This window comes from Parambassis ranga, unplaced genomic scaffold (assembly GCF_900634625.1).
Source record: "Parambassis ranga unplaced genomic scaffold, fParRan2.1 scaffold_70_arrow_ctg1, whole genome shotgun sequence".
Lineage (NCBI taxonomy): Eukaryota > Metazoa > Chordata > Actinopteri > Ambassidae > Parambassis > Parambassis ranga.
This window is the reverse complement of record NW_021144812.1, coordinates 267,347-277,346: the sequence shown is the minus strand read 5'-3', so window position 1 is coordinate 277,346 and position 10,000 is coordinate 267,347. Positions and strand designations below refer to the sequence as shown.

Sequence of the window (10,000 nt, the reverse complement as noted above, 5' to 3'; positions counted from 1 at the left end):
ACACAGAGACACACAGCAGACACACAACACAACAAGACAGGCACACAACACAACAAGACAGACACACAGAGACACACAGCAGACACACAACACAACAAGACAGGCACACAGAGACACACAACAAGACAGGCACACAACACAACAAGACAGACACACAGAGACACACAGCAGACACACAACACAACAAGACAGGCACACAACACAACAAGACAGACACACAGAGACACACAGCAGACACACAACACAACAAGACAGGCACACAGAGACACACAACAAGACAGGCACACAACACAACAAGACAGACACACAGAGACACACAGCAGACACACAACACAACAAGACAGGCACACAACACAACAAGACAGACACACAGAGACACACAGCAGACACACAACACAACAAGACAGGCACACAACACAACAAGACAGACACACAGAGACACACAACACAACAAGACAGGCACACAACACAACAAGACAGACACACAGAGACACACAACACAACAAGACAGACACACGACAGACACAAAACACCGCGGACACACAGAGACACACAACACAACAAGACAGACACACAACACAACAAGACAGACACACAGAGACACACAACACAACAAGACAGACACACAACACAACAAGACAGACACACAGAGACACACAGCAGACACACAACACAACAAGACAGACACACGGCAGACACAAAATACCGCGGACACACAAACAGAGACACAACAAAACAGTGTGTGTCTGTTCCTGTCTGTGTTTGTGTGTCTGTTTTGTTGTGTTGTGTGTCTGCCCCTGTCTGTGTGTCTGTCCCTGTCTATGTTTGTGTGTATGTCTGTTGTGTGTCTGTCTTGTTGTGTTGTGTGTCCGTGTCCCTGTGTGTCTCTGTGTGTGTCCAGTGCTCCGTCCTCTGACCCACCGGGACTCTCCACCTTGATCTGGGGCTGCAGCAGCTCCAGGTGCCTCCTCTGCCGCTCGATCTCCAGCCTGAAGCCGGAAGCCTCCCGCTCGTAGTCGGCCACAGTCCTCTCCACCACCGCCAGGATCTCCCGGGCGGCGGTGCTCAGCTTCTCGGCGATGATCCCTCTCAGTATGTCGGTCTTCGTCATGTCCCCGAGCCCGTCCAGGGCGCCCGGCTCCGCGCTGTCACCGTGCAGCCAGCTCATCTCTGCACCGGGACGCTCCGCAGGCGCGCGGGGAATAATTTGGTGAGCACTTCCGGTATTCGTGTCCGGACACGAATTCTGTCCGGACAGAAACACGAGCAACCGCACAGACTGTCCGAGACAGAGGTTCCTGGCGGCCCGAGGACGGCCTGGGACCGAGGACGGCCTGGGACCGAGGACAGCCTGGGACCGAGGACAGCCTGGGACCGAGGACAGCCTGGGACCGAGGACGGCCTGGGACTGAGAGTACTGATGAGATGAAACAAAGTTTAAATAAGCCTGCATATAAACAGATCAAATGAACCCCTGCAGGCTGTGAGTCATGTCTTCAGAGGAGTCCATGTCCTGAACATGTGGCTGAGCTGTATGCACTCTGACAGCCGTGCTGACAGAGCCACAGGGACCCTCACCCCGACACCAGCACCGAGGCTGGAGGCAGGAGGCGGATCAGAGGTCAGAGGTCAGAGGGCCGAGCAGCCAGGGCGGTGTGTTTGTGACGTCACACATTAAACAGTGCTGCCTCCAGGACTGATGCTAAGCTAATGCTGTGGTTCTGTGTTTATCACAGAGGAAGAGCCCGAGGCAGGAGGTGACGGAGAGAGGCGGGTGGAGGCGGGGGTTTATAACCATCATGGCTGTGGTTCCTCTGCCCAGTCAGACGGGAGGATCTGCTCCTCTAACTGGACTCTGTGAGGACGGAGCGTGCAGCTGGAACTATCAGACTGAATGAACCATGAGCTGCAGGACTGACCCCTGACCCCTGACCCCTGACCACTGACCCCTGACCCCTGACCACTGACCCCTGACCACCAGCATGAGCGGGCGGAGTGGAGGCGCTGCAGCACCCACCTGCACAGGTAGGAACACACACTGTGTCTGTGTGTGTGTCTGTGAGTGTGTGAGTTTGTGTGTCTGTGATTGTCTGTGTGTCTGTGTGTGTCTGAGTGTGTCTGTGTGTGTGAGTGTTTATGTCTGTGAGTCTGTGTCTCTGTGTGTGTCTGTGAGTGTGTGTCTCTGTGTGAGTCTGTGTGTGTCTGTGTGTGAGTCTCTGTATGTGTGTGTGTGTCTCTCTCTGTGTGTGTGTCTCTGTGTGTGTGTCTCTCTCTCTCTGTGTCTCTGTGTGTGTGTGTCTCTCTCTGTGTCTCTCTCTGTGTGTCTCTCTCTCTGTCTCTCTGTGTCTCTCTCTGTGTGTCTCTCTCTCTGTGTGTCCCCCTCTCTCTCTCTCACTCTCTCTGTCTCTCTCTGTGTGTCTCTGTGTGTGTGTGTGTGTCTCTCTCTGTGTCTCTGTCTGTAACAGCTGGTTCCTCTGCAGGTCGGCTGCAGCTCTCTGACCGGTGTCCTCAGCAGCAGTACCTGGATGTGACCAGTGGGGGGCACAACAACACGTCCTCCACAGCTGCACCTGTGAGTGTTCTGATTGGTTGTGATGTTCACTGTCAGTCAGGCTGTGTTCAGGTTTGTGTGTCTCTGTGTGTGTGTGTCTCTGTGTGTGTGTGTCTCTGTGTGTGTGTGTGTCTGTTTGTGTGTGTCTCTGTGTGTGTCTCTCTGTTTCTGTGTGTCTCTGTTTGTGTGTGTCTCTGTGTGTGTCTGTGTGTGTCTCTGTGTGTGTGTGTCTCTGTTTGTGTGTCTCTGTGTGTCTCTGTTTGTGTGTCTCTGTGTGTGTGTCTGTGTGTGTCTCTGTTTCTGTGTGTCTCTCTGTGTGTGTGTCTCTGTGTGTGTGTGTCTCTGTTTGTGTGTCTCTGTGTGTGTGTCTGTGTGTGTCTCTGTTTGTGTGTCTCTGTGTGTGTGTCTGTGTGTGTCTCTGTTTCTGTGTGTCTCTCTGTGTGTGTCTGTGTGTGTCTCTGTGTGTGTGTGTCTCTGTTTCTGTGTGTCTGTGTGTCTCTGTTTGTGTGTGTCTCTGTGTGTGTGTCTCTGTTTCTGTGTGTCTCTGTTTCTGTGTGTCTCTCTGTGTGTGTCTGTGTGTGTCTCTGTGTGTGTCCCTCCCTTTCAGCCATATGCTCCCCCTCTAACAGAGTCAGTGTGAGTGTCCTCTGTCCTCAGGCTGATGTCTCACTGTGTGTCTTCGAACAGCTGGAGGACAAACTGCAGCTGTTTCACTTCCTGTTACAGTCACAGTCTGAGGAGTGTGTGTCTGTGTGTGCGTCCTGTCTCCACAGGCGTATGTCCACCCTCTCGTTCCCCTCCTCCTCCACAGTGACAGACACCTCCCCCCCTCCCCGCCCTACACTCAGCCCATCAGCACGCCGGCGGTCAGGCGGGCCAGCAGCAGTGGGACGGCGCTCTGTCACCATGGAGACGGCGTCTTCAGGTGAGCTTGTGAAGGGTTGTGGGACAGTTCCAGAGTGTCTCTGTGTGTCCCTGTGTGTCGCCCCCAGCAGGCCGCCTGTGAAGAAGCCTCTGAACGCCTTCATGCTCTTCATGAAGGAGACCAGACAGCAGGTGCTGCAGGAGGGCGGGGCCAGGGAGAGCGCCGCCATCAACCGCATCCTGGGCCGCCGTGTAAGACGCCCGCCACTGTGGCCAACTCTGCTGCTGCTGATTGGCTGAATGTCTCTCTCTCTCTCTCAGTGGCACGCCCTGCCTCAGTCTGAACAGTCCAAATACTACCAGCTGGCCCAGGAGGAGCGGCTGCTGCACATGCAGCTGTACCCGGGGTGGACCGCCAGGGACAACTACGTACGTCCATGACTCTGTGTGTGTCTGTGTGTGTGTCTCTGTCTGTTTCTATGTGTGTGTGTCTGTCTGTGTGTGTGTGTTTCTCTGTCTGTGTGTGTGTCTGTCTGTCTGTGTGTCTCTGTGTCTGTCTGTGTGTCTCTGTGTCTGTCTGTGTGTCTCTGTCTGTCTGTGTGTGTGTGTGTCTGTCTCTGTGACTGTGTGTGTCTGTGTGTCCCTGTCTCTGTGTCTGTCTCTGTGACTGTGTGTGTGTCTCTGTCTCTGTGACTGTGTGTGTGTCTGTCTCTGTGTGTGTGTCTCTGTCTGTCTCTGTGTGTGTCTCTGTCTGTCTCTGTGTCTGTCTCTGTGTCTCTGTGTGTGTCTCTGTCTGTCTCTGTGTCTCTGTGTGTGTCTCTGTGTGTGTCTCTGTGTGTGTGTCTGTCTCTGTGACAGTGTGTGTGTCTGTCTCTGTGACTGTGTGTGTGTCTGTCTGTCTCTGTGTCTCTGTGTGTGTCTCTGTGTGTGTCTCTGTCTGTCTCTGTGTCTCTGTGTGTCTCTGTCTCTGTCCCTGTGTCTCTGAGGGAAGGCTTCAGCTCCTTCTTGTCTGTCCAGGGTAAGAGGAAGAGGAGGACACAGAACCAGCGGCGGTGCCGGAGCTGCTCTGGGTCGGATCAGCTCAGTCTGCAGGACAGCTTCCAGTAGACCCAGTTCCTGCTCATGTTGAACATGCTAACCTGTCCACTTCCTGTTTATGGTGTGTGCTGTCAGCTAGAGGGCGCTCCATGTCGCTGATGGTCATACATACAACGTGTTTAATGGAAAAGCTGTCAATAAAAACCACCTGCTGTCTGAGGCTGCACGTACGAATGGTTTGTAGCAGCTAGCGTGGCTAACGGTGGCTACGCCTCAGTGAGAAAATACATCTTTATTATCAAAGCAACAGCCGGAGACATTAATCAGACTTTAACACAGAGGGTCTGATGAGGTCACGTCACACAGGGACCACAGACACCAAGTACACAACGATCACACACCCTTAACCCTCTCAGCATCTATCTAGGGTTAGCTCGTGGCTAACTGACTCAGACCGAAGGCTTCATGCTTAGTGTCTGATCTCTGGCTTAAACACAAACAGTAACACATGTTAAATAGCATTGTGTTAGCTTTGTTTAGCTTACTCATCAACACTGTCCAGTATAATGAGCTAGCCTGAAGCTAACAACAAATACTGACACAACTCACTCAAGCTAGCTCAAAGAAATGTGAAGCAGCTAGCAGTCAGAAACTCTGGCTAGCTTGCAAACTGTTTGAAAATGCTAACAGCTTTAGCATCAGTGTGCTGTATGGTGGATGCTAACAGCTTTAGCATCAGTGTGCTGTATGGTGGATGGCGTGCTGCCTTTTCATGCTAACAGCACATGTACAGTTGTTTCTCATCAGGAGCTAGCATGTGGCTAACAGCAGTAAATCCAGTGTTTGTCAGGCCAACAGATGATTGGTCAATAAATCCAGGTGATGCTGTAAACGTAGGACGGTGTGTCCGTGGAGCCTCCTCTTCCTCCTGCCTCAGCCTCCTCCTCCTCCTGCCTCAGCCTCCTCTTCCTCCTGCCTCAGCCTCCTCCTCCTCCTGCCTCAGCCTCCTCTTCCTCCTGCCTCAGCCTCCTCTTCCTCCTGCCTCAGCCTCCTCTTCCTCCTGCCTCAGCCTCCTCTTCCTCCTGCCTCAGCCTCCTCTTCCTCCTGCCTCAGCCTCCTCTTCCTCCTGCCTCAGCCTCCTCTTCCTCCGCAGGATGGAGCTGTAATAATGAATCCTCTGGAGGCGGGTCCACGCTGTCCTCACTCGTCCCTGCCCCCCTCCACTATCCTGTACCTCTGTCTGCAGGCGGAGGGGAGGGCCACCGGCCACGTGAAGGCCACAGGGACCGTGGTCCGCACGTTCCTCTCCAGGAAGTTGAAGATGGGGTTCCACCACGTCCTGGACAGGAAGTTGTTGGGAGCCTGACGCAGCGCCTGGGTAAAAAATGAACAGAGGATGAGCGGAGGACACGCCATGCTCCGTGGTGCTAGGTCTGCCTGCTCCACCTACGTGCGTGTTGGCCATGGTGTGGTACCACCAGAAGGTCCGGGTGGTGACCACGTATCCGACCACCACGTCGATGCTGTAGTGCTCGTGAGCAAAGAGGATGCAGACGACTCCGGAGGCGCTGAGCGCCCAGCAGAACCAGCGGTACCACCACATCCAGGGCGGGGAGTCTGGGACACGGAGCACAGCGTCACTGTCTGCTCACCATCAACCAGTCTGTGATGTCATCAACCAGTGTGATGTCATCATGAGCCAGTGTGTGTGTGAGTGAGGACTTACACTCCTTGATGAACAGGTAGGACAGGGTTAACATCACAGTGTGTCCGCTGTACAGGAAGTCTCCACACATCAGGTGTGAGCCGGTCAGCGACAGACCTGAACACAAACATGTCACATGACCTGTCATCAATCAACACAACTAGGACGGCTGGCAGCCAATCAGAGAGCTCGGCTTGTGGTACCTCCTCCTGAGATCAGACGCAGAATCCTCCAGATCTTCCCTGTGGAGTCGTTGTAGAGCTGCACACACACACAGGAGGTAAACTGTGTGTGGTTACATGTGTGTGTGTGTGTGTGTGGTTACATGTGAGTGTGTGTGTGTGTGTGTGTGTGTGTGTGTGTGTGTGTGTGTGTGTCCGTACCTTCGGTGCACAGACCATGTGTTTCCCGGGTACAGGCAGGGTGGTGATGTACATGGTGACGCAGCGATACATGTACAGAGTCCCGATCAGGAAGAAACAGCGGCGGCCGATGATGGATCTGCAGGAGACACACACAGACACACATGTGACCACAGACATACACTTCACAGACACACACAGACACACATGTGACCACAGACACACACAGACACACATGTGACCACAGACACACACTTCACAGACACACACAGACACACATGTGACCACAGACACACACAGACACACATGTGACCACAGACACACACGTCACAGACACACACAGACACACATGTAACCTCAGACACACACACACAGACACACATGTGACCACAGACACACACGTCACAGACGAACACAGACACACATGTAACCACAGACACACACAGACACACATGTAACCACAGACACACACAGACACACACGTAACCACACACACACAGACACAAACACGTGACCGCAGACACACACACACACACACGTAACCACAGACACACACACAACCACAGACACACACGCATCCACAGACACACACACACACAGACTCACATGTAACCACAGACACACACACAGACACACATGTAACCACACATGTGACCACAGACACACACAGACACACATGTGACCACAGACACACGTGACCACAGACACACACAGACACACACGTAACCACAGACACACATGTAACCACAGACACACATACAGACACACATGTAACCACACATGTAACCACAGACACACACACAGACACACATGTAACCACACATGTGACCACAGACACACACAGACACACACAGACACACATGTGACCACAGACACACACAGACACACACAGACACACATGTAACCACAGACACACACAGACACACACAGACACCACAGACGGCTGAGTAACCGCCGGTCCTACCTGTGTTTGAGGCAGATCCACTGGAGGAGCCAGAGCCCGACCAGGATCAGCCCGTTGCTCTCGGTGACGGTGAAGGCCCACGGCACTCTGTCCACATAGTCGAAGAACTTGTCGGGCAGCGGCGGGCTCACCGACTTGTCCGGGACCCTCTCGTGGACGATCGTGATGACAACGGTGGTGAAAACGAGGTTGAAGGCGGCGTAGAGGAAGGCCACGCCCGTCTTCCACCACTCCGTGGGCAGCTGGACGGCGTGCTCCTCCTGCACGGGGATCTTGACGTAGTGGCAGTGGCGGCGCAGCCCGCTGCTCAGCGAGTGGATCAGCTGGTTCTGCTGCAGCAGGCTGCCCAGTCTGCCGCGCTCCTGCTTCCCATCCACGCTGCCTGTGACCGTCGACCTCAGGTCGCCGTTGGCGACCCTTGGAGGGTGCAGAGGCGCAGTGGGCGTGGTCACGCTGGCTTCCACTTGAAGCCGAACATCATCGCTGTCATGGATCAGTTCTGACGCCGCCATCGATGGGTTTAAACTCAACAGACAACAAAACGATCAGAAGGTTCATCAACCAATCACAGCACTGATCAGGTCCGATAAGTGTCTACAGCCAAGTCTGATCAATGACTGATCAATGACTGATCAATAGCAGCAGTCCAAGCTGGCGGGCCACAGAGGATGCACCGGACTCAACCTGAAACAGCAAACACACAAAGTTGTCACTGAGTGTTGGTCATGTGACTGCTGATCACATGACAGGCCACCGTGGCTGCCTGCTCCCTGCTGAGGAGGGCGGAGCTTCTGGTGTGTGATAGAATGTAGTTATTGATCCTCCTGGTGTTTGACTGATGAGCAGTCAGGTGATCGATCAATACCTGAACACACAGGAGCACAGAGCGTGCTAAAGTAAACACTGACTGAGTAAACCTGTTCTGAAACACACACAGACACACAGACAGACACACACACACACACAGACACACACACACAGACACACACAGACACACACACACACAGACACACACACACAGACACACACAGACACACACACACACAGACACACACACACAGACAGACACACACACAGACAGACACACACACACACTCACACACACACACAGAGACACATAACACAGACACACACACACACACACAGACACACACACACACAGACACACACAGACACTTAAACATGTGCCTTCAGGTAGAGAGAAAGCCGACACACCCGCACAAACATCCTGCTCATGTCACACACACATGACACGGGCAGCAGGGAGTTACTGAGCACAGGCTGACAGGGTTAAAGTGGACTCATGTCTCCGTCTCCTGTTAAATGCCTTCTGTCCCCGCTGCCCCAGTGCTTCACACTGAAGTCTGTGTGTGTGTGTGTGTCTCTGTGTCTGTGTGTGTGTGTGTGTGTCTCTGTGTGTGTGTGTGTGTCTCTCTCTGTGTGTGTGTGTGTGTGTGTCTGTCTTTGTGTGTGTGTCTTTGTGTGTGTGTGTGTCTTTGTGTGTGTGTCTGTCTTTGTGTGTGTCTCTGTGGAGCAGTTAAACGCAGACAACAGGCTGAACACGTCCAGCAGGATGACTGAGCTCGCCCCTAAAGCTTCTATAACAACAAACACTCCTCAGCCTCGGCCATGATGGACGCACATGTCAGCAGCAGTCACATGACCAACACTCTTGCACTCATGCAGAGTGAAGCTCTCTGAGGTCACTTCCTGTTTGTGCAGCCACACAGATGAAGTGTAATCAGGTTAGTGCCACGAGGACTCAATCTGCCCCAATTACAGCTGACTCATCAACACAAGACCACGAGGAAGAGCTCCAAACAAGCCTGTCACTGTGTGACGGAGCAGGGCGGTCTTCATCACCCTCAGCATAGTCTTCATCACCCTCAGCATAGTCTTCATCACCCTCAGCATAGTCTTCATCACCCTCGGCCTGTCAGCCACAAAAAACAGGCCAAACTATGAAAAACTACAAACATGTCCTCCGCTTATAGAAAACAGCAGCATGTGTCCTGAGGACCTGCTAACACACCGCTCAACCTGTCTAAGCTAACGTTATGAAGTCTAACCACGTTATGAAGTCTAACCACGTTATGAAGTCTAACCACGTTATGAAGTCTAACCACGTTATGAAGTCTAACCACGTTATGAAGTCTAACCACGTTATGAAGTCTAACCACGTTATGAAGTCTAACCACGTTATGAAGTCTAACCACGTTATGAAGTCTAACCACGTTATGAAGTCTAACCACGTGCACGTGTCAGCTGTTCATCATTCTGTTAGCTAACTCTTCATGCTCCCAGTGTGCTTCTGCTCCTGCTGCTTCTTTATGTTAACCCGGTGAGGCGGCCATCGTTAGCCTGCTAGCTGTAACTTCCTGTATCATCCTGATCCCTGACAGTTCGGATCAATCAGACAGTTCTGGCTGCTAACTGATGTGGCAACAGGACTGCAGTTCACTGACCGGCCACAGGGGTCACTGTTTACCGCTGTTATCTGAAGTTACGACCATAAA

General features: G+C 52.9%; 2 protein-coding genes across 3 annotated transcripts in view; both read right to left on the bottom strand.

Annotated features, from left to right (window-relative positions):
- Positions 1-1,111, bottom strand: part of LOC114431348 (uncharacterized) — a 10,146-nt gene extending 9,035 nt beyond the window's left edge. The window contains exon 1 of the mRNA XM_028398956.1: positions 922-1,111. Coding sequence (XP_028254757.1) covers positions 922-1,111 — 190 coding nt within the window. The remainder of the gene's footprint in view (positions 1-921) is intronic.
- A 4,369-nt stretch (positions 1,112-5,480) lies between these two features.
- On the bottom strand, positions 5,481-9,920 carry LOC114431366 (phosphatidylcholine:ceramide cholinephosphotransferase 2-like). Of its 2 annotated transcripts, XM_028398987.1 has the most exons (7): positions 9,348-9,920; positions 7,485-8,168; positions 6,542-6,659; positions 6,362-6,419; positions 6,180-6,275; positions 5,904-6,070; positions 5,654-5,827 (listed from the first exon to the last, which is right to left on the bottom strand). In XM_028398987.1, the coding sequence occupies exons 2-7, from the start codon at positions 7,994-7,996 to the stop codon at positions 5,654-5,656; spliced, it is 1,125 nt and encodes a 374-aa protein (XP_028254788.1). In that variant the 5' UTR covers positions 7,997-8,168; positions 9,348-9,920. The 2 variants fall into 2 exon arrangements, with proteins under 2 accessions (XP_028254789.1, XP_028254788.1); XM_028398988.1 differs by lacking the exon at positions 9,348-9,920 and having other exon boundaries at positions 5,481-5,827; positions 7,485-7,996.
- Positions 9,921-10,000: the final 80 nt, after the last annotated feature.